This window comes from Aricia agestis, chromosome Z (assembly GCF_905147365.1).
Source record: "Aricia agestis chromosome Z, ilAriAges1.1, whole genome shotgun sequence".
NCBI classification, from domain to species: Eukaryota; Metazoa; Arthropoda; class Insecta; order Lepidoptera; family Lycaenidae; genus Aricia; species Aricia agestis.
In genome coordinates this window covers 13,473,283-13,499,020 of record NC_056428.1, presented here as the reverse complement: position 1 = coordinate 13,499,020, position 25,738 = coordinate 13,473,283, and the positions used below count along the sequence as shown (strand labels likewise).

Genomic DNA, 25,738 nt, shown 5'->3' with positions numbered 1-25,738 from the left:
CTAAGCATTCCTTCGGTTTTCGCTTACTTATGTTTTGGCTTCCGTTGAACAATCGGCTCACCTTCCTCTTCGGCGTCATTGGATTGATTATCATTGCTAGACTTGCTAATCATCTCTTTTATAATTTGTTCCCGGAATTCTAAAATAAGTACTTATTTTCTTTCCTTTTTAAAAATGTCTGGTGAATAACCTAAGCATTTACTTACATTGTGCCACAAACAATCTCGATGATACGTTTGCGGTACCACTTTAGGGTTTTTCTAAGGCTGATATAATACTAAGGCATCTGATCTGATACATCCACGCGTGATGAGTGATGAGACAAAACAATAATTGACCTATTATAGGATTATTAGATCGTTAGAAAGAGAGAGAATGCATAATCGTTGGCCGTGGCCACCGGTGGCGCACCCCGCCCGGCAGGTCTTTTGGTTTATGGGGCGGTGATGTACCACCGGTGGCCATGTGAAGATTTGGCCCGTTTGGATACCACATCAGTTCATGAAGTCCCGGTCTGAACGTGTTAACAAGATTATACTAGCAATACCATAGGTGTAACAGACCAGCTTTTAAAAATATAGCTTTTTTCCAGTTTTTAAAAATTGAATTTTTAATATAAATTGCAGTCTATACTTTGGCAGAGCGAAGTAATTTAAATGCTGAACCATAATTTATGTAAACTCAAAGCGCCAATTATTTTCCCTCTTGAGGCCTTTCTGTGTTTTGTACAACGTCCTTAACAGATTTTTCCGCGCCATATTTTTTTATTTACATCAATTTTGTGAAGCAATGCTTAGCTTAGAGATTAAAGGTTTGTGGCATATAAGAGGCTACTTCGCGATTGCCAACTGGCTTAATTTATTTTTAATTTGAAAATAACACCATCAATATCCGAAATATTCTTCAAAATCAATAAGGCTTCTTTGACACTAGTCTTAGTACAGTAGCCAGTGCCATAAAAAAGTAACGTTCTAAATTAATTAACTATCAATTAACTATAGTATCCATCCATGATTTGCTATTGTTTATTAATTTTGTTTATATTGTATGCCCATTTCATGCTAATAGAAATATCATTGCATTGGATCGAAACATATGACCACCATAACCACCATGCAACGAATACTGCGAGTGAGAGTGATATTAGATACTATCAGTGAAGTTGATTCATAGGCTGATGGTGGACCTGCTAAAGAGCCCCACACATTTCCCCTGTGACTCACAGTCTCACAATTTTGTAGATTTTGTATCGACGGTCAATGACTGTCAGGCAGCCTGCCGACCAGAGTCTGCTGGCGGACTGTTAATGTGTGGGACCCTTTATTTTGGTCGCGTTTTGTCAAACCCAGCCGACAGATGACGACTTACATTGAATTGACATCTCCTAACCAAATTAAGTTGGTTCGTCAACAGCCTTGAATCAATTTCTTCGATGGTACATAAAAGCAAGCGATGTTTCTGAATTTTTTATATTGTCTGTCAAGAAAGTGAAGAAATTAAAAAGTGGCAACATCGTAGCACACTACGATGTTGCCACTTTTTAATTTCTTAATTTTTTTTTTAGAAATTAAAAAGTGGCAACATAGACAACACTTTTTAATTTCTTAAAAGGTACACCTTTTATGTACCAAAGCAAGCGATGTTTCCGAATTTCTTATATTGTCTGTCAAGAAAGTGAAGAAATTAAAAAGTGGCAACATCGTAGTACACTACGATGTTGCCACTTTTTAATTTCTTAAAAAAATTTTAAGATATTAAAAAGTGGCAACATCGACAACACTTTTTAATTTCTTAAAAGGTACACCTTTTATGTACCAAAGCAAGCGATGTTTCTGAATTTCTTATATTGTCTGTCAAGAAAGCGAAGAAATTAAAAAGTGGCAACATCTTAGTGTCATCCCTTTTTTCTAAGACTGATTTGAAAGGGGTTGACACTACGATGCTGCCACTTTTTAATTTCTTCACTTTCTTGACAGACTATACTTGCGTCAATTTTGTTTCAGTCCTCGCGCCGGTGTTGACGACGTGTACTGGATCGGCGCGACTGATGCCGTCCACGAAGGAGAGTTCCGATGGACGGACGGCCTGCCATTCTCCTACGCACGTGAGTATGCGTTAAAACTTAAAGGTTACATTGCATGCAATTGATAATACTTTAGGGTGTGTTCCTTATATAGAGTTCACTGTAAAAGTAGCAGCGCTGAAAGAGCAAAAAATTTTTTATGATTTGAATGGGCAAGCGCCCTCGCGTCATTAATTTTTCCATACAAAGGTGAAAAATAATGTTTCTCTTTCAGAGCTGCTACTTTCACAGCGAACTCTTTATAGGTGACCCATACACACCCTATAGTATTATCACTTAGTTTTTTACACCTTGTCCACCACCACGTAAGGCTCATATTTTCGATGGAATACTTAACTATGATATAGCTACCCTGATGATAATATTGTAAGGTATTTAGCATGTGTAAATAATCGGCTAATAACCCTTAAGTAATAATACGGTGTGATTCAAATTTCGAATTTCCGACGGAAACGTCGAATTAAGGGAAATCGCAGACGGACTCGATCACACAAAAAGTGTGCCGTCTGCGATCTCCCTATGTGTTGATTTCCACTGATACAGTAGCGAATATTACGTATTGAGTGTTGGACTGCGTTTAATTTGTAATGCCCATGTTTACTTACGGTTACTGACGTCCAGTAACCGTAAGTAAACATGGGCATATAGTGGGAAATTGTCGCTGAAATCAGTGATAGTAGCACTAATGGTTAAGTTATGATACAACCATACCTCTATCTAATTTTGTTTAACTTCTTAGGGACAATTCAGACCGTAACGCGTTTCGGTCTGAATTGACCCTTAAAGGTGACGAGGTGAAAGACAAATAATATCTTCGCATATAAACCATCAATGATAAAACCAAAAAGTTTATTCTCAGCTTTATTACATGTAATACTTATAGGTAAAACTAAGGACTAACTGTAAGCGCCAAAAAGTTTCCAAAGTCCTCGTTGGCTACCCGCATTATGATAAAGTTTTACATTATTATCTCCCCAAGTGTCCGCCAAATTGTTAACAAACAAAAGAATACAAAAGTTTCCTACAAACTTCTTGGCTCATATTCCTTTACCTCTTCGCCCGGACTTTCTATGGCACCGGAAAGTTTTTAGATTAAAATAAAGTTACAAAATAAAATTTATTATCCGTATTATGATACTATAATAATAAAATTACACAATATAATAAAAGTATAGTTCTTGTAATAACTTAAAGTTGGTTGCTGAAATTGCGTCGAAATTCCTTTATTGCACGGAACGTCCTTTTTTTTAATGAAATAAGGGGGCAAACGAGCAAACGGGTTACCTGATGGAAAGCAACTTCCGTCGCCCATGGACACTCGCAGCATCAGAAGAGGTGCGTTGCCGGCCTTTTAAGAGGGAATAGGGTAATAGGGGAGGGTAGGGATGGGAAGGGAAGGGAAGGGAATAGGGGAGGGTAGGGAAGGGAATAGGGTAGGGGATTGGGCCTCCGGTAAACTCACTCACTCGGCGAAACACAGCGCAAGCGCTGTTTCACGCCGGTTTTCCGTGAGAAAGTGGTATTTCTCCGGTCGAGCCGGCCCATTAGTGCCGAAGCATGGCTCTCCCACGTATAAAATTTTCCGGATACAAAGAAATAATAACCCTTTCTCAGAACTTATAGTACATGCTTTGATTATAAAGAGGAAACAGACACAATTTTCCAAATGATTTTTTTTTATATTGTGACGGAAACATGAGAGAGAACATGTTGATAGTGATGATGATGATGATGGTCATGATGATAATGATGATAATAGAAAATCAGGTGTAATTACAGTATTGCGGAATGCGAGGCAGATAGCTGTGCTAGTACCGAGCCCTGTGACATTCCTTCAGACAGGGCTGCCAACAGTTTTAGGCTATAATTAATAGGGCTAGTGCACACTTAAAATATTCAGTTTTTTAAACGCTTTTATTAGCTTGGGATGTATCAGTATTCAGTATGGGTGTAACAGAATCTTTGAGCACGATTTTTACCTATCTTCAGTAGTCTGATTAATTCGAAACTTTGCATACGTATTAAAGGCCAATGACAACTATTCTATATTATTTTGTTAAAATTAAAAAGAAAAGAGCGCCCGCCAGGGCGTCGCACGGGTATAAAATATTTATTATATAGCCACTGAAAAAAATATTAAAATCGATAGCCTATGATCCTTCACGTGGTCTACTTCTTATCTGTGCCAAATAACATAAAAATTGCTCGAGTAGTTCGCGAGATAAGCCCTTTCAAATAATTTCCTCCGTTTTTTCTACATTCTTCTATTAGTCTTAGCGTGATAAAATATAGCCTATAGCCTTCCTCAATAAATAGGCTATCTAACACTGAAAGAATATTTCAAATCGGACCGACGAATCGGACGGATTAGCGCGTTCATGTTAGCCCTTTCAAATAATGTTCCCCGTTTTTTCCACATTTTCCTCTATTTCTTCGCTCCTATTAGTCTTAACATGATAAAATATAGCCTATAGCCTTCCTCGAGAAATGGGCTATCTAACACTGAAAGAATCATCAAAATCCGTTGCGTAGTTTTTAAAGATTAAAGGGAATAAAGGGACATGAGGGAAAAAAAGCGACTTTGTTTTATTATAATGAATAAATAAAATTATTTATATACAATAAAATTTATTAAAAAAATGTAAGTAACTAAGTTTATACCGTAGAAATGAATATAAAAAATCTACTATTTTGTCTAAACCAAATATTTTTGTCAACTGAGTACAACACATTTTAAAATTATATCATTCATAAACCATGTTACATTCTAAAATAAATAGGGGATGAAAGTTTGTATATAATAATACTTCTTAACGCGTGGGCAATAGCTCCTATACCGGGTGTAACAAAAACAAGTGATAATACTTTAGGGTGTGTACGTGTTCCTGGTAGAGAGTTCACTGTGAAAGTAGCAGCGCTGAAAGACCAAAATTTTTTTTCACTTTTGTATGGGGAAACTCGTGACGCTCGGGCCCTTGCCCATACAAAAGTGAAAAAAAATGTTCGTCTTTCAGAGCTGCTACTTTCACAGTGAACTCTCTACAAGGAACATGTACACACCCTAAAGTATTATCACTAGTTTTTGTTACACCCTGTATACATATATTATAGTTACATAAAATTTTGGGAAATCTACCACTATGATTTCCAACGAATTGCAGAAAATGTAACCATAAGGTAAAATATTTTCGTAGACAACTAAAATAACTATTGGCTTTTCACTTATAATACCACAAGAGCTTCAAAATTATCGGATATTTCCCGATAGGTTCGTTGCAAACAAATGAAGGATTCAAGTTTTTCTGAAAAACTTGACGACTTTATTTGTTTGCAGGGAACCTTGAGGGAAATGCCAAATAATTTTGAAGCTCTTGTGGTATTATAAGTGAAAAGCCAATAGTTATTTTAGTTGTCTACGAAAATATTTTACCTTATGGTTACATTTTCTGCAATTCGTTGGAAATCATAGTGGTAGATTTCCCAAAATTTTATGTAACTATAATATATGTATACAGGGTGTAACAAAAACTAGTGATAATACTTTAGGGTGTGTACATGTTCCTTGTAGAGAGTTCACTGTGATTACCATGCACGATATGGTATGTGACATCACTCTAAATCCAATATGGCCGACCATCCAAGATGGAGAAATAATTATTTTGTACGCAGTCCTACAATATGGATATTAAATGAAAGGGCTTTTTGAGAGTAACTCGAAAACGAATGTAATTTCAATCCACATCCAATATGGCGGCTCATCCAAGATACGGGAACAGTTATTTTTAATGCACTTCTACAATATGGGTGTTAAATGAAAGGACTTACTGAGAGTAACTCGGAAACGAATGTAATGGCATTCTATATCCAATATGGCAGCTTAGCCGAGATGGGGGAATAGTTATTTTAAAGCACTTTTGCAATATGGGTATCAAATAAAAGGGTTCATTGAGAGTAAATTGAAAAATAATATTCAAGTCGTCTTCGCGCTCGTGATTTTTTAACCTGAAAAACTTGACGACTTTATTTGTTTGCAGGGAACCTTGAGGGAAATGCCAGATAATTTTGAAGCTCGTGTGGTATTCGGGGGATTATTTTTCCGTCCCAAATGTCGGCCAATATAATTGCACCATGAGACACAATTGAATTCAACCTGTCAGTTTGACGTGTTTGTCTTTTATATATAGCAACTACCAGAGAAAATTTTCAAAAAATTATCACTTATAATACCACAAGAGCTTCAAAATTATCGGATATTTCCCGATAGGTTCGTTGCAAACAAATGAAGGATTCAAGTTTTTCAGGTTAAAAAATCACGAGCGCGAAGCGCGAGTGATTTTTCCTGAAAAACTTGACGACTTTATTTGTTGGCAGGGAACCTTGAGGGAAATGCCAGATAATTTTGAAGCTCGTGTGGTATTCGGGGGATTATTTTTCCGTCCCAAATGTCGGCCAATATAATTGCACCATAAGACACAATTGAATTCAACCTGTCAGTTTGACGTGTTTGTCTTTTATATATAGCAACTACCAGAGAAAATTTTCAAAAAATTATCAGTATAATACCATGTAGGTTGTACCACGTGACGTCGAATGGTGCAATTCTATTGGTCGATATTTGGGTGGGAAAAATAATCAGTATAATACCATGTAGGTTGTACCACGTGACGTCGAATGGTGCAATTCTATTGGTCGATATTTGGGTCGGAAAAATAATCATAATAAAATTATATGAGCAAAACACATGATGAGAAGTATTAGCTAAAAAGCTTAAAGAAAGTTATAGTGATCGATAATAACTTATTGAAGTTAAGCCCTTTGACTGACGAACTTTGATAACGGACGAACTTTGAACTTGCCGATATTCGATACTTTACAACTTGTTACATCAGTACCCTTGGTCAAAATACATTCGCTAGTCTATAGTTAAAATATTTTAAGGTGACATCAGCGGTCATTGATCTTTTTAGTCTAGGAGCTATAATATGAATAAATTATAAACAAAAAATTTTTTGAAAAAAAACGTTTATTTAAATAGTCTGAAAAAAAGAAAATAAATTTCTCCTTAAAATTTTAAACTATTAAGTTATAATCCTCAATATATTATACAATTTGCACGACACCACAAGACACGACACGACACGACACGAAACGACACGACACGACGACTTGAATATTATTTTTCAATTTACTCTCAATGAGCCCTTTTATTTGATACCCATATTGCAAAAGTGCTTTAAAATAACTATTCCCCCATCTCGGCTAAGCTGCCATATTGGATATAGAATGCCATTACATTCGTTTCCGAGTTACTCTCAGTAAGTCCTTTCATTTAACACCCATATTGTAGAAGTGCATTAAAAATAACTGTTCCCGTATCTTGGATGAGCCGCCATATTGGATGTGGATTGAAATTACATTCGTTTTCGAGTTACTCTCAAAAAGCCCTTTCATTTAATATCCATATTGTAGGACTGCGTACAAAATAATTATTTCTCCATCTTGGATGGTCGGCCATATTGGATTTAGAGTGATGTCACATACCATATCGTGCATGGTAATCCAAACTAAACGCATATGCAAAATTTCAGCTCAATCGGTTAAATATATCTACCTTAAAATTGAGTTCCAAAATTCCACCGTAACATACATACTTACATACATACAGAGCAAGTTAAATAAAAGCTTTTAAAAATGCTCGCAATGTATTCTGTTAACATAAGAAAAAAAAATGAACTCTTATTACACAGACTATTACAGATTCATTGGAAAACCTCTTGGTAACTTTCAGAATGATAATCTTTAACTATTTATTAGTTTGAAGTTATATACTTCATACAGTTCGAGTTACATGCAAAATACGATAGGCCCTGTAAGCCCAGACTAAAAACATTTATAACTTCATTGTCAATCACGGTTTGTAAAGATGAAAACTACGAATAATAAAAACTAAGGAAACGTAACTCCCATACTATTAAGTATTACCGTTTTGATTCTGTGGCGGTACCTGTACAATTTGTACATTTTTGTAGGAGGAGTAAATTAAACACAATCAATCTGTATCACTGGACACTCCACTCTCGGCGGTGGCTGGTGGAGAAGTGGGCGACAGCTCTCACGTCTGGCGACCATATTCTTCAGATGAAATATTATCGTCTTCTGCATCCATATCCATAGCGGGCCGAATGGATACGAAAATAGCCGAAGTTTAAAGTTGCTACATAAAATACGTAAATACTATAGTACTAAAGTACTACGTGGATCACCGGTTTTGTTCGACTATTTCCGTATCCATTCGGCCTGCCTGCCTGTCGTGCCCCGGGGCAGTTTTAGATGCCGAACACCCTATATTATGAAAAAAAATTGACAGGGGATCAATGACCGATACGGACAGAATTCAGCGATTTGACAATAGATGTCAATACGACTGTCATACAATACTGCCTTCATGAAGGAAAAAAAAAGGCTACGTCAATATAATTATGATTTACTTTCCTTTAATCCTATATCTTTAATCGAGCAATTCTTGTGAATTTTTTCTTGAAAATTTAGTATAGGTACACGGGGTAGCGAGCGATAAATCGATCTAGCTAGGAATCATTTTTAGAAAATGTCATTTTATTCGTGTCTTATCGAATACCGAGCAAAGCTCGGTCAAATAGCTAGTTTTCATAAATCTCAATTTGATTCTTAATTTACTCTGTGCAATCTACTGTTCAAAATATTTCAAATGAGTTTATGTCTTCAAAGAGCGAAAATGGTTTTCGTATTTCGCCGTGAATATTTTAATTCAGTGTATCAAAGCAAAATTTCGGTTTCAGCCAGTTTCAACAGAAAAATTTAGTTTCGGCTTTGATTTCGGTTTCGGCTACAATATAGTTAAAATTTTCGGTCCTGCCTATGCTCGAGTTCGTTTCCGTGCGTCGTTCGGTAAAGTTCGGAGCTAACTCCTATCAAAATCAAAATCAAAATTGTTTTATTTCTGAATAAATTTAAAATAAATGTTTTCAGAATGTCCTACATGATGCCTACCACCGGTTCGGGAACTAACCCGGCGAGAAGAACCGGCGTAAGAAACTCGCACGGGGCCCAATTTTTTACCAAAAAAAGGGAGAAAAAAATTAATCTTTTAAAATAAAGTTTACAATTTTGTAACTAAATATTATATACAATATCCACATACATAATTGTAAATCCTATAATAATGAAGAAGTAGCCTTGCAAGAAGCCATCCCACTCCCAAGGTGTGCCATCGTTTATGAAATCATTGACCTTATAATAGGCTTTGGCACACAAACGTTCTTTAACTACTTTTTAAATTTATTAATGGAAAGATTTTGAACGTTTTCTGGGATTTTGTTGTAAAGGCGTATACATTGACCTTTAAAAGATTTACTGACTTTACTAAGTCTGATCACCGGCATATCTAGCTTGTGCTTATTTCTAGTATTCCTAGAGTGAATGTCACTTTTAACTTTAAATTTACTTATATTTTGTCTAACATATATTACATTATCCAAAATGTATTGAGAAGCAACAGTTAGAATACCAATTTCTTTAAATTTATCTCTCAGAGATTCTAAAGCAGACATTTTATAAATAGAACGTATGGCTCGCTTCTGCAGCCCAAATATTGTATTAATGTCGGCAGCGTTTCCCCATAAAAGGATTCCATACGACATCCTACTATGAAAATAACTAAAATATACTAATCGTGCCGTGTCTTCGTCAGAAATTTCCCTAATTTTTCTGACTGCATATGCTGCAGAACTGAGCCTACCTGCAAGATTAACAATGTGAGGACCCCACTGTAATTTACTATCAAGTGTAATACCTAAGAATACAGTGTTGTCTACTAAATTCATCTTCTCATCATTTAATACTACATTGGTTTGGACTTGCCCAACATTGGGCAAAGTAAACTTTATACATTTAGTTTTACTAGAATTTAAAAGTAAGTTATTTACATTAAACCAATGTACTATTTTTGAGAGAGCACTGTTTACCTCGTCGTAGTTCGACTGTTGTCGCTTCACTTTAAAAATAAGTGAAGTGTCATCAGCAAAAAGCACTATCTCATTATTATTACCCTTAACTAGATAAGGTAAGTCATTTATATAGATGAGAATAAGAAATGGGCCTAATATAGATCCCTGTGGGACACCTAATTCTATTTTGGTTCCTTTGGACCTTTTACTATTTACCTCAACCCTTTGAGTCCTATTTTTAAGGTAAAAAGTCAAAAGGCTGAGAGCAGAGTCTTTAATTCCGTAGTGGCGCAATTTCCTGATCAATGTAGCATGCTCAACACAATCGAATGCTTTGGAGAGATCGCAAAACACACCTGAGGCATCCGCGACTCCTCCCATGCCTCAAAAATACTGCAAAGAAGTCCTATACCAGCATCCGTTGTGGATCGACCCTTAGTAAATCCGTATTGATTATCATGTAGTAAATTATTTGAATTAAAATGTACTAGTAATTGTTTTAAAATAATTTTTTCAAATATTTTACTAAAGGTCGGTAGAATTGATATAGGCCTGAAATTCGTGGGATCCGATTTAGTTCCGGCTTTGAATAAAGGAACAATCTTGCTATGCTTCATTAAGTCAGGAAAAACACCATTTTTTATACAGTCATTGAAAATCATTTCTCAATAAGGAGCTACGATGTCAATTATTGATCTAATAATTTTTGTGGACATGCCCCAGAGATCAGCAGTATTTTTAATACTCTACAATTTAAAGGTATCAATAATATCTCTGGGGTTAATTTCTCTAAACTTAAAATTGACATCACATTCCTTTACATTGTCTCTGAGTAGCTTTTCGGCAGCTTCAGGCGAAGAATTTAAATTTTTTGTGGTTGAGACCGGAATGTCAGCAAAAAACTTTTCAACTATCTGCTCTTTATTTTGCCACCGTCCATTTATCATTTATTTATTATATTGAGGTTATGTTCTGCGATTGAGTGAATATTATAAACTGAAAAAATTCACAAGAATTCAGTAGACAATCGTACTTTGAAATAATTTTAGCCAAATATTCGGTTTCGGTTTTGGCACAAAATGTATTTCGGTCCGGCTCTATTTCAAGGTGTACATGTTTTCTTCGTATTCTATCTGGTTTACGTTAAACTACTGTAAATATTATCTTTTCCGTACACAAAAGTTACTTGCAGCTAAGCTGCTTATACTCACTATACTGTGTTTATTTCTTTTGCCTGTAACAATAAAGAATTTTCCTTTACCTGATGGTTTATTTTTGTAAGAACAGGGTTGCCTTCAATTTTATTTTCTTCTTATATAGATTCAATATTTAAACTGGGTAAAGTCATCTTGTAATCAATATTTTGGAAAGTGAAGTTCGAAATAAAAAATGATAATTATATAATTTTAACTTCGCTGTAAAAATCATTGAATAAAAGTTGTTTCTTTAAGGATCTTTAAAGGGACAAAAGCAGTTGGACGTGTCAGGATAAACACATTGTATGATTATTTTTTGTTTCTTCCGTGTCCAACCTTTGAATTTTCTAATCTGTTTCCTTGTAACTACGTTACGTAGGACGAAAAAAAATGACTGGGCCGGAGAATTTCCCTTATGTTTCCATAATACACTCTTATTTCTATTTCTTACAATGGCACTTTAGAGGTTTAATTATTAGCTAATGAAGATTTTGACATGAGCTCCATATATTTTCTGTCAAACTCTTCATAAAATGAAAACGAAGCAATTATTAAATGTATCTGAGTGCGGTCGTTATTATAGTCAACAATATTTTAATGAAACTATTTTAATACGCGTATACGTAGCGTAGTATACCACATTTTTTCTAAACATAAAAAATTAATAGAGAAAAAAATGTATCAGCTCCACAGTTTTCTTTTCCCCCATATTATGTTGGCGCCACAATATACTTTGTTGAGCTATCGTCTAGTGAGCAGGCCGCTTTATATAATATATCCAATATTGTTTTGTATTCTTTTGCTTTTCAAATTCTCTTTGTGTCTTATAACAATTATGTTGTTATGGATAACATACTTAGGGTTGGTAAAACAAATATTTTTCACATTTTATCAGAAAAATCGTTTTACATTCTTGAGCCTGTCGACTGTCCGTAACCGTTTAACTTCTTTATGGATGAATATTCCAATTACTCAGGAACATAACATTATTGTAGTTTTTTCAGTCAGGAAATAGCGTTTCTAATACCTTAGGCATCAAGCCAAAACCCAGCTAGAGTACTCCAGTGGGATTTCAAGTTAACGCCTTTAAACTTCGAAATACATCAATATAACCGCAGAAACTACAGACATGATGTAGTGCATATCTGAGAACTCAGTATTTATTAGCAAAATTCTCGTAATTTATGAGCAATTTTTGAATATCTATCCTAATATTATAAACTGTAAAGGTTTGTTTGTTTACTAGTCTGTTTTTTCTGAATCTAGTAAAGTTAAATGGACCTATTTTGATAAAATTTATCTCATTAAGAGCCACGAGATTAGTACAGAGTATTTTTATCGCGGTAAAATGCGCGGTTTCCGTAGGATATTCTATTCATATCAGACAAAAGTTAGTTGATTTAAATAGGAGATTTTTTTATTCATAACTTTTAATACTTGTGTATATTTTGTTTTAGAAAAGTTGCCAAAATAATATACTTATTGTATTTTTAGTAACTTTATCAAAAACCAACCCTATCGTAGAGCGCCGAACGTAATATGAAATCATATGAAACATATTATTTTGTCTGTCTTTCCATTGTTCCCGTTACGCTTGGTAGCCCTAAAGTCTAAACTCTAAACAGATCGCTCTAATGTATTGGCTTTTAGATGCTCGTGGACAGCTTGAAAGTTAAACAAGAAATTTATCAAGCTATACGAGAAGTATTTCTTTTCACCGACTGCAAAGAAACGTGTTAAGTTTGCAGTCGAAAAAAGTGTATTTAAGTACTTAGTGATTCCTTTGGCTTTGCTTTTGTCTACGGCCAAATATTACAAAATGGACCTCATGATAGTCTATTAGTTTAATTAATATAATTAATTATTCGTCTGTGTGTTTATTGATTCTGTTATTATAATGTATGTCATAGCCGGATAATATATGCCCGTATCAAATAGTCATAATTTGTACCGTGCATATCAAGAAACTGTATGTTCTATAAACTTTTTCCTCGTTCTTGACATTCGGTTTGAAGAGGCTAAGTTCTACTGTTTACTCCACACGTTCACACTTGTAAGTTATTTTTACACCAAGGTAAAGGCTAATCTTTGAAAGCTATGTTTCATTCAGATGTTGCCATAAATTTCAAGATATATAATTGGACGCTGTTAAGCATTCGTGTACTAACCCACATAAAAATTACGTATTGAGTTATGAATGCAGTTATGTTCTTTAAATCATTTAGAACAACCCTGCATTCAAAATTTAACAACAAAAAAATTGTGGGTTAGGACACTAATGCTTAACAGCGATCATATGTCGTTTGCTAGGTTTAGTTTGTGTTTTGTCAAATTGCGTGAAGTTGTAACCACGTCGCTTCATCGTGTTGTCGCGCATTGCGTAGATGTAACGGAACTATAAGCCTTCTATGCATTATGGTAACGAGCGATAAAATATTTCCTGTTAGTCATCTATAGTCTATACATAGTGTCCGCGTATCCACGTACAAAGATTCAACGCAAAATATTTACATACCAAAAATATGAACGATTACAATATTTACATACTAAATTGTATTGTTTTTTGGTATGTAAATATTTTACAGTGAATCTTTGTACGGGAACCTAGGTAATTACTGTCTTAAGCTGAACATTAACTCAAATATGGTAAATATTCTCGTATGGGAAATGATCTTGGTATTACGTTGGTATTAGTGGTTGGTATTAGGCTGACTTCACATGTCGCGAGTAGTGTGGCAGCCGCGCGGCTCGCGACTTAATGTGAAGGCAGTCTTAATGTAGCCTATTATCATAAGATATGTTGAACTTTGGAGTGCCGCGCCGACAACACACCACAAGTCTACAACGGCGCAATTATTTGGCGTCACCATTACGTAATTCATTAATAGTGTAATGTCCAATATAGTGTAGGTTCTAAATAATTATGTATTTGACAGCGTTTTTAATTTTGCAAATAAAGCCCAAAGATATCAATCGATTGATCTTAAAACTTAAACATGCATGTGACAGCTTTTAACCTTTATAATATTTCTTGTTCAGACTGGTTCCCCGGGTGGCGCAAGCACTCCAGCCAGCCCAACGACGATGGAACCTCAGGCCAGGACTGCGTGGAGGCGCGTCGGGAGTTACCACCGAGACCAGCTCACCCCACCTTCATGTGGAACGACAGGAGCTGTAGGGAGCATAACTACTATGTGTGCGAGCGACCGGCTGTTGCAGGTTAGTACGAGTACATTGTTCAACGTATTTGAATAATCAACGAAAATGCTAAAATAGAGCGAAGCAAACGATCTGTTGCGTTAAGGTGTCAGAACTGAAAGACAAGGTTAATTCCTCAGTTAATTCAGACGGCAACTCGACGAGGCGAGGCGCTGCATAAATTTGTATGGATTTGACAGATTTCAATTGCATGAGACGTCTTGCGAATCTGTCAAATCCATATAAATTTGCATGAAAAGAGCAAAAGAAATGCATGCATTGCATGAAAATGCAATGCATCTACGCGTCGCGTTGCGGTCTGAATCAACCCTTATGCGAAAGTTTTATCATTACTTTATGCTCAGCGATGTAGACAACATTTCCGGTTGAAAAACTTGCATTTCCTCACTGACATGATGAAATCTAGATGTTGGCGCCCAGTTTCAACAGCTCAATTTGATTATTATTACTTTTTAATTATTATACAGCAAATACTTGAGCAATTATTTTTCATCCAAGCATAATTCATACAACAGGCGACAGCGTAAGTCAATCATTTAAAACTCCTGATGCAACATAGATATACAAGTTTAAAGCTCGCGATACTGCATTATTATCTAAAATTATGGCGGTATTAAGGCGTATGAAAATGTCTGATGTCTATAAAGTGATTCGAGTAACGTTTTACAATTTGCACTTAAAAAGCCTACACACTACACTGTGGAGTGTTTGTGGCTGTAATTGCAGATTGTGACCGCAAGTTTACGACGCCTCTGATGTTTAACCTCTTTACATTAACGACCACTGCGACAAGCAATAAAATGTAAGAGCACACACACACGTTGTTTGTTAGCGATGACAATGCAGTACGTTATGTCTCTCCAAAGTAAAAGCAAAACTTTAAAGCTATTTAATTTGATAACATTCCTCATTTTCCGTCGGGCGTTAAAAATAATTATAAAGTCAAACCTGAGGGCCTAAACAAACGGCAAGCGATTATCGTAATCGCCAAAGCCAACGCCACGAAATGTATAGGATTTGACATTAGTATTCGCTAGCGAAGCGATGACTTATGTCAAATCGCATACATTTTGTTAGCGTTTACGATAATCGCTTGCCACTTGTCTACTAGGGCTGATATAGGGAACCTGTGCAACGAAGCTGCGTTGCCACAACGCTGTTCCGGGTCGGTGCGGTCGAGCGTTGCCAGACTTCGGCACGGTGCTTGTGTGCGTGCGACCGGACGCATGCGAATTATAATTGCACTATCTTTAGACCGCGGATTCGCTCCCGTTAAGAAGTATTAAAATAACTCCTACACCGGTTTCGGTGACGGTGGCCGGTTTCATTGAAATCAGGCCAGTTACGCAGGAGTAATTAAGTGTGTGCACAGTACACAAGAGCACTCTCTATTCCTTTACTCTCATAAGTCATAGCCCAGTGAGAGATCAGGAGCAGGACCGACTTTTTACATGCCCATCCGACGCATGGATCATCTTACTTGTCACTTTTCAGACAATCAGGTGATCATCCTGCATTAAGTCCTTACCAAACTTGGAAATAACATATTTCCAACGCGAAATCGAACCCACGACCTCCGAGTCAAGAGCCGCACTCTAAATCACTGGACCACGGCGCGGGGGCGTAAGAAGTATTATTATTAATTTGAATTTATCATTATAATTATTACGAGTACAATAACAAATTGACTTTATTAAAATCCTATTTAAGCGAACGCTTTCATCATAGTAGCTCCAATCTTTAATTTTGGTTTAATCAGTCGAAAATTTAAGTAAATTTATACAAACTTTCATGCCCCATTTTATCCCCTTAGGGGTAGAATATATCAAAATCCTTTCTTAGGGGATGCCTACGTTACAATAGTTTTATGTATGCAAAGTCTCAGCCCGATCGGTTTAAAATTGACAAAGTTTCATACAAAATTTCATCCCCTATTTTATCCACTTGAAGGTAAAATTGATCAAAATCCTTTCTTAGCGGATGCCTACGTCATAACATCTACCTGCATGCCAAATTTCAGCCCGATCTGTTCAGTGGTTTGGGCTGTGCGTTGATAGATCACTATAATGTTAGTCAGTCAGTCACCAGTAAGTTATTATGTAAGTATATAACTAGATGTTTCGCGCGGCTTCGCCCGCATAATTCAGGAATTTCACGGAAATCGTACATTTTTACGCAAAAAAAGAAATTGCCTATGTACCTTCACGTGGTCTATTCTTTATGTGTGCCAAATAACATAAAAACTGCTCCAGTAGTTCTAAAGATAAGCAATTTCGAATAATTTCCCCCGTTTTTCCACATTTTCCTCTATTTCTTCGCTCCTATTAGCTTAGCGTGATAAAATATAGCCTATAGCCTTCCACGATAAATAGGCTATCTAACATTGAAATAACTTTTCAAATCGGCCCAGTAGTCCCTGAGATTAGCGCGTTCAAACAAACAAACAAACTCTTCCACTTTATAATATCAGTAACAGACATATTATATTTAGATAAGTTGATAAAAAATGTTATGCTTTGCAATAGCTTTACCGCAGCAGTCGTAGCCGAGTGCCGCACGTATATTTTTTTCCATGTGTTTATTCAGAAGGAAATCCCAATTTGGCCAGCGTATTTAAATGACGTTGCATAACACTCAGCTACGGTTTTCAATCTCCGTCTCGTTTTAACATTTCATGAAGTAGAGGTTTTGAGGAAATTAAAAAAAATAATTAATGAAACAGTTTGGATAAAAACAGCCGACAGTCCCAATATAGTGTTATAAATAGTCTATAACTTCATAACACTTTGTTATCAAGTCCTATGGTGTACTTGAGGAATCGAGACAGTAGCGGTCATTGACTACCTGTCAAAAACTATTTTGTATATAAATCCGATTGACAATGAAGTGTCAGATGATCATACTCGATATGAACTGATGATGAAGCATATAATTTCGAACTCATAAAAAGTTGGAGATTATCATTCTAAGCGTTACCAAGAGGTTTTCCGATGAATGTGTAACAATCTGTGTCTTTATAAGAGGTCAATTTTATTCTTAAATATTCTAAATACAGTGCGAGCATTTTTCATTTAGCGCCTAGACTAAAAAGGTCAATGACCGCTACCGCCTCGTTTCGCCGAGTACAGTATAGACTCTTTAAATTTCGTTGTGTACACATGTCGCTTTATGCATAGATGTTCAAGATGTACAAAAAGTACTGTATACAGTATAGTTTACTAGAGAGAAGATCAACTTTTACTTCTTATAAAACTCATGAATTTGTTCATGTAATATAAAATTTCTTTCAACGCTGCTACTTTAACAGTGAACTCTATATATATGAGACATACACACCCCAAAATATTATCACTTAGTTTTGTTACACCTTGGATAAAATTTTTCACTTGCCTTCAATTTTATTCGTTTTGTCTTCCAAAATCGTTATGTAACTTGTTTTTGTCTTATTACCTAGAAATGTCAAAGTTTCTTAGTAACTTATGAAACAACTTCGGAATTAGCATTTAACAATTGTAGGGTTTTTCTATGATTTCCCAAGGGCACTACCTTCTTACGTTAGTGCCCTTAAGGGCTTCACATAAATCATAACAGTTTCAACGCTCAAATTTTTAACGAGGCTCAACAAAATATACAGAAAGTCTACGAGAATTTTTTTACGATAATTTGATAAAAAACCCTAAAGGTCTTTTTTTTTAATTTTCTTTAATTTTCGATAAGTTTTCTAAAGTAATAAAGGGACAAGTCGTTATCGAATTAAATTCAGAAAGTTAGTTATAATTGCCAACGTTGTCGGGTAATTTCTTCAATACCTATCTGATAAGGTTGATGCCATTTCCAATACCCAGGCCGCAAAGGAGACAATTACGTAACTTGACATTTGGTAACAAGGCAGCCCCTAAACCTGCAATACTATTGAACAATATTTTATTGTACAATTTATTTTGACATAGATATAACTCGCGTCAATGTTCAAAATTAACCCTAGACGGTCAATAATATTGCACAATACGTGATATTGCGCTATAAAATGATCGTCTAGGGGCCCGCTAAAATATGTAAAATATTATGTTCTCAATATAATGATATTCTCATCTCTCAATGTTATTTTAGTCCTCATCGCTTAGCCTTTATGCGTTCAGATGTATCAGAAATTAAAATATTTGAATAAATAAGGAAACTACATTAAAATATAGGATAGTGGTATAAAGTATGTATTTCATGCTTTTAACGACAACGTTTCTTAAAAAAAAAGTATTGTCATCGCATACTAAATGTACGCTACCAAACGATGGCTAGTGAAAATCACATAGATTTTTATTATAGCCCTGGTAAATGTACAGGGTACAGGGTGTAACAAAATGAAGTGATAATACTTTACGATGTGTAATATGTACAATGTTCACTGTGAAAGTAGCAGCGCTGAAACAGTAACTTTTTTTTTCTTTTGAATGGAAAAATTCATGTCGCTGGGAGGCTTGCTCTTAGAAATCACAAAAAATAAATTGCTCTTTCAGCGCTGCTACTTTCACAGCAAACTCGATACACACCGCATACCCTGAAGTATTATCAGTTAGTTTCGTTATACCTGGTAGTTAGTAGTTAGTTTCGTTATAACTGGGCTATCGAAAATCGGAATTGTCAAGTACATGCATGTACCATCTTGACTAAAGATAATAATTATTTGAAAAAGCACCATTTTATTTGCCTCTACGATGGACATCAATGGTCACACGTAATAGCCCCCCTATAGGTTCAATATCTATTAGGGGTAAGTGACGTAATTTATCTCGAGCATGCGATGCACGTCTGGCTGGAGGGGTCACGTGGAGCACCTTAATCCATATTTATGGCATTCTTATCTTTATCACCTCCACATAGAGTACATTTCAGAATGCGTCCGACGTAAAAGCTTTGACCGCAATGTTTTATTCAGAGGAATTTTAAGTTATCGCTAAAAGGTGATGACCACGGGAGAGATTTAACTTTTATTGCAGACGAGGACATCGTCTGGTAATAAAAATGATAAGTGATGATTGCCAGAGTCCACGGATTACTAAAGTGGGTTCCGCGTAATCTAGCAGTAGCTATTTACTGTTTTGATTTGTAACCATTTGATACGTAATTCCAGAAATGCAAAGATTTTTCTTTGTGGATATTATTCGAAATTGAAAATTAATATTACTCTTTTTGAACGTCGAATCTTCAATGGTATCATCGGTTTAGTGTGGCTAGTAATTGATGAAGAGGACTCGCTCGGGGCCAGCTTTTACCAAAAAGATGGATTATTAGTAAAAACCTCTGAGATATTTGCAACTTTCAACAACCACCTGTGAACCTTCAATAAAGGAGCGTATTTTCTCTTAAAAGGCAGGCAACGCACCCGCAACTCTTTTGACGTTGCGAGTGTACGACGGTAGTGGCTTTCCATCCAGGTGATCGGTTTGCTCGTTTGCCCGGTAATTTTATAACGTTAAATGTGTTTCGATTGCGATTGCTTCTTTTTAACGTCCTTTCTTTAACTTGATCGTAGCAATAATCGCCCGAGTATGAGAGGAATAGTACATACTTATGTAAGGCCTTGCGAAATGACTTGGCACCAGACTATGGACATTTTCGAGTTATGTAATAATCGATTCGATTCCAATGTCTATACTGAAAATATATAACACATTGTAGTAATAAGCTACTCAGATACAACTAGATAACACCTTTAAGACCGTTTATCGCGCGGGAACCTTACATTTTTCAGTGTTAAAAGAATCATATAACCTTTCCCGAAACTCAAAGTATCTCCATACCAAAATTTTGCTAAAATCGGTTCAGAAGAGCTGAAAACTTGAAGAGCTAACAGAAAGACACACAGACAGACACATTTTCGGATTTATAATATTAGTATGGACTATGGATATAATCTTAACAACATTTTAGTTGTTAACATAAAAATTAGTACGAATTTTTCCAAAATTAATGAAACTAGTAATTAATTAAATATTATGTTAGCTTTCTCCTTTCGTTCATTTGTTCATTCTGATTGATCAAACTGCAAAAATTAGTCGTTTGACTTTGGTTTAACTGATACTGGAACACTTATTTGATAGGAAATCTAAATCTAATCTAAATCAAAATTTAAATATACTGTTACGTGCTAGGGTTCGAGGATCTGGAGAGAAAGACCTGGTGACTCTCTCTTGAAGACTTTATTAACACTAGGTCACACAAGCACACACTAGGTCCAACACTTAGCACTAAGTCCAAACACTAATCACTAGGTCCAATCACTAAGCACTATCACTGTCCTAGGTCGTAGCCAAGTCGCAGGTTTCACTGGTTCACTCACTATTGATCACTTGTTGTCACTCCGAAATCGCCTTGATGATAGCTCGAAACAAACTGAACTGCCGCGCCGTCTACCTGCGGCTTTTATATGGCGAGACGAATTCCAGAAAGTTCCCGATACACGTAAACAAGTAAACAAGTGTCGGAACTTTCTAGGAGGCTCGAGCATGTACCACAATAAACATAAACAACTAAACACGTAAACACATAAACAAAATAAACCGGTAAACCCGTAAACAAGACACTTGTAGAAAGTTCGAGAACATTCTATTCGAGTATGTACTAGCGCACCTAACGCCATCTAGTATTGAGTAGGGGATTTATGTGGCCTGTGTTCCCTCGGTAAGTTTTGCTGGTTTGTCGCTAGATGGCACTACGTGTCCGTATACCATGTTCCGTAACACCACTCCCCTCTTAGAGATGCTCGTCCCGAGCATCATTGTTACTACCATGGTAACGCGCCAGACGGTCTATGTGTACCACTTTGAAGGTCCCTCTTGGTTGCTTTTGAATTCTGTAAGTCACATCATTCAATCGGGTAACCACTTTGAATGGGCCGTCCCACTTGGTCTGCAACTTTGGAGATTTCCCTTTCTGGCGAGTCGGCTTATGCAGCCACACCAGTGTCCCTTCTTCGAAGCCGCTTGTATTCGATTTCCGATCGTATCTGGTCTTCATGTTCTCACTTGACTGTAACCCATTTTCCCGAACCATGGCGTGTATATAGCGCATCTTTTCCCTTAAATCGCAGACATAATCTGGTACGGTCTTTGGTTCTTCCGGTGATCCTCTAGAGGTCTAGAGGTCTACTGGTACTCGTAGTTCTCTACCGTAATTGACATACGCCGGGGAGCTTTTATGCTCTCATGCTCGGCGGTACGGTACGAAGAGTAGTATGTACTTGTCCCAATCCTTTTGTTTGTCATCTACCAATTTCGCCAAATGCCTATCAAGGGTCTGGTTAAATCTCTCAACCATTCCATCAGACTGTGGATGGTACGCTGTGGTCCTCGTCTTATGCATTCCCAAAATTCTGCACACTTCCTGGAAGACCTGCGATTCGAAATTCCTGCCCTGATCAGAATGGATTTCCAGAGGCACACCAAACCGAGATATCATTTCTTCGACTAACTTAGAAGCGACTGTTGTAGCTTCTTGGTTTGGTATGGCGAACACTACGGGCCATTTGGTGAAGTAATCCATGACGACCATAAAATACTTGTTTCCCGATTCCGTCACGGGAAATGGCCCAGCTACGTCAACTGCAATTCGTTCCCACGGTGCGCCAACTTTATACAACCGCAGGTTCTCACGGCTCCTGGTCTGTGGTCCCTTCACTGCAACGCAAGTAGTGCATTTGCGGCACCAATCCTGTACATCTGCTCGACAATGCAACCAGTAGAATCGTTCTCGCACTTTTGTTAACGTCCTCTTAACACCTAGATGCCCTCCTGATACGCCATCGTGTATTTCACGGAGAGCATCCGGCACTCTCGTTCTTGGGACAACTATCTTAAGATGAAACTCTCTGCCGTTAATCTTCTCCCATTTCCGGTAGAGTATTCCGTTTTGAAGTATCAGACTGTCCCATTGCGCCCAGTACGCCTTGGTGACAGTGCCAGTGGGTGCAACCTCACTCCAGACTGGTTTTACATCACCCCGTTTCTTCCATGTGATGATGTGCCGAAGGTCGTCATCTCTTTCTTGAGCTTCCCTCATAGCATCATTCTCCCATGGACCCAAAGGACTTGCTTTCGTTAACTTTAATGTTACTTCATTAGATTCCTGTTTAACACAATGTTTGCAGTCTTCTGAACACGGCCTTCGTGAGAGTGCGTCGGCATTCCCATGCGACTTTACGCTGCGGCGTTCGGTCTTGAAGTCATACTCCTGGAGCTGTTCAATCCATCGAGCTACTTGACCTTCTGGGTTCTTGAACTGTAGTAGCCACTTCAACGCTGCGTGATCAGTTCGCAGTAAAAATTGTCTGCCAATGAGATACTTGCTGAAATGTTGTAGCGTCTTTACGACAGCCAAGAGTTCTCTTCTTGTCACACAGTAGTTTCTCTCTGACTTAGATAAAGATTTGCTCAAATATGCAATTACAACTTCTCTTTCGCCCTGTTTTTGAGATAACACCCCTCCAATGGCTGTGTTGCTTGCATCCGTGTCGACTATAAACTGACCTTCAGTTTGTGGGTACCCCAGGATTGGTGTTTCACAGAGATGTTTCTTCAGTTTCTGAAAAGAATCTTCAGAAGTCTCGTCCCAAATAAACTGTCGTTTATCCTCTGTCAGCCGATGTAAAGGCTTGGCTATCTCTGAGAATCCCTTAACAAAACGCCTGTAGTAGGAGCATAGGCCGAGAAATGCCCGCACTTCGGTTTTGTTCTTAGGGGTTGGCCAATTTTTAACTGCTTCCAGTTTCTCCGGGTCCGTCTGGATTCCATCACTGGAGATAACATGGCCGAGATAATTAATCTTACTCCTGAATAAACGACACGGATTCAACTTTAACTTGGCCCCCTCTATTTTAAAGAAAACTCGTTCTAAGTTCCGCAAACGGTCCTCGAAGTCGCGGCCAACAATGATGACGTCGTCCAAGTAGACTAAGCAAGCCTCTCCAACTAAGATCTATCTATCCCAACCCCGAACTTTGGTCCTTCGAGCAAAAAAGTGGGACCCTACGCGAGTGTATCCTGTGAGTTGTGACTTGTAATTGCACTTCGTGGTTTCGCGTACGGACTCAGTAACTTAGGAGAACAGTTTATCTCGTGATCTCGTGCAATCGGGTACCGACCCGTAAGGGTGCCACTGAACTCTGATCCCGTGTGACCCCGGTGTCCTGACCATGCCATCATCTCGCGGTCCGGTGTTCCCGGATCCTCAGCGCGCTCAGCTCACCGAGTATCCTGTAACCTCTGTGCCTCTGTGTCGCGGAAGGCGCAATCGACGAGCTAGCGGTTTGCTGAACCTCACAAGTAAGATCTTTCCTTTTTTATTATCCTGGCGAAGATGGAAGACATCTTAGCTACACAGCAGCAAATCATCGACACAGTGGATTCACTGTACTCCAACTTTAAAAAGGATGGAGCAGATAGGAAAACCCCCGACTATCTCCGTCGGTGGTTAGATACCTTAGAGCAATACTTCACAGAGTTTCATAATAATCATATGAATTTGCTGTCTTTCGGTGATCAATCTCATGCGTATTTTACTTCTAATCAGTACGATCAATTAAAAATTAAATATAATAAAATAAAAGCGGCAATTCATAACTACAATCCTAAACTCGATAGGCCGCAAACCCCGGTTTTAAAACCACCTGCGTTTCATACCACGCCTTCAACTGCTCCTGCAGGCTTTTCATCCTCAAATCCACCTCAGAAAGTCAGCTCCGATGCGAGCAATGTAGAAGACTTGCTGAGGAAGCAAGCTACTAATTTTAGAGCATTTTCACGAGAAGCTCAAGCTATCGATCTCAATCTCATCACGGAAAAATGGGAGTTTGAGGATATCCTAGTAAACCTCAAAAACCGTTGGTCTGCCATTGATTCCTTGCACTGGGAGCTGGACAATGAGCTCAACGGCTCAAACACCCAATATGAAGAACAGTTTACATCCTACGAGAAATATTATAAAAATCTCAATAGAGATATTAATCAAAAAATGTGGTCCGTGGCACATAAAGAAAAATCTACCCCGAAGATGGAAATCCCAACTTTTGCAGGAAACATCACTGAATGGGTCTCTTTTAAGGATCTCTTCACGGAGACTATTTACAACAATCCTTCGCTTTCCTGCGCCCAGAAGATGCAGTTCCTGAAGAACAAGGTGAAAGGCGAGCCTGAAAAGCTTATACAGCATCTCCAAATCAGTTCCAGTAATTATCCCGTGTGCTGGAATATCCTCACGCATCGCTACGACAATAAGCGACGGATCTTTACATCTCATCTCAAGAACATCCTAAATATCCCTGTGGGCCAGCATAGATCTATCTCTCATCTCAAGCGCATCCACGATACAACTTACGAGAGCGTGAATGCCATAAAAAATCTCGGGATCGACGTCTCTACGTGGGATCCTTTCCTAGTGTGTATTTTAGCGGAAAAATTAGATCCTGAAACCAATGAAGATTATATCGGTTCCCTAAAATCGCCTAGAGAATTGCCTGTACTGGATGAATTCTTACAATTTTTAGAAAATAAATTCATGTCCTTAGAACCTCAAGGAAGAAACAAGAAAGTTCCAGTCAAAGACCCTCATCTCAATCTTATCCTTCTACTCAACACTATCCAACGTCGTCCAAAGGTCATAGAAATGAGCAAAAATCTTGTAATAAATATTTTAATCCTAACTTAAAACTAAATTATAGTAATAATTATTCTACAAATAAAATAAATCTTATGCAATCGTCGAATTCTGAAAATCATAGCCGCAAGACGTGTAATTTTTGCTTTTCGTCGAGTCATCGCATTCACAATTGTCCGGAGTTACTGAAAATTCAACCTTCTGAACGCAAAAATGCTATTAATAATTTGAACCTTTGTGTCAATTGTTTACATAATCATGGAACTAGAAAATGCCTTTCCGAGTTAAAATGTAGAGAATGCAATAAGGCGCATAATACCATACTTCACGAATCATACAACTCAGCGAATACTACGCCGGACGCCGGATCGGGGCCAAAGTATACATCCACGATTACGAAATTACCTGATCAAGACTTGAAGTCATCGGACAATAACCCTGCAGAAATATTACTTGCCACAGCAATTATTAAAGCACAAGCAGCTGATGGATGTTATCATAAAATGAGAGTCCTTTTGGATCAAGGATCCCAAACCTCAATCATTACCGAAAGGGCTGCTCAGATCATAAAATTACCCCGTAAAAAATGCAGCGGCTATATTTCAGGA

General features: G+C 37.3%; 1 protein-coding gene across 1 annotated transcript in view; it reads left to right on the top strand.

The window, feature by feature from the left end:
* Window positions 1–25,738, top strand: part of LOC121738588 — a 257,205-nt gene that overhangs the window by 161,811 nt on the left and 69,656 nt on the right. The window contains exons 6-7 of the mRNA XM_042130748.1: window positions 2,004–2,104; window positions 14,304–14,483. Of these exons, the coding sequence (XP_041986682.1) occupies window positions 2,004–2,104; window positions 14,304–14,483 (281 nt within the window). The remainder of the gene's footprint in view (window positions 1–2,003; window positions 2,105–14,303; window positions 14,484–25,738) is intronic.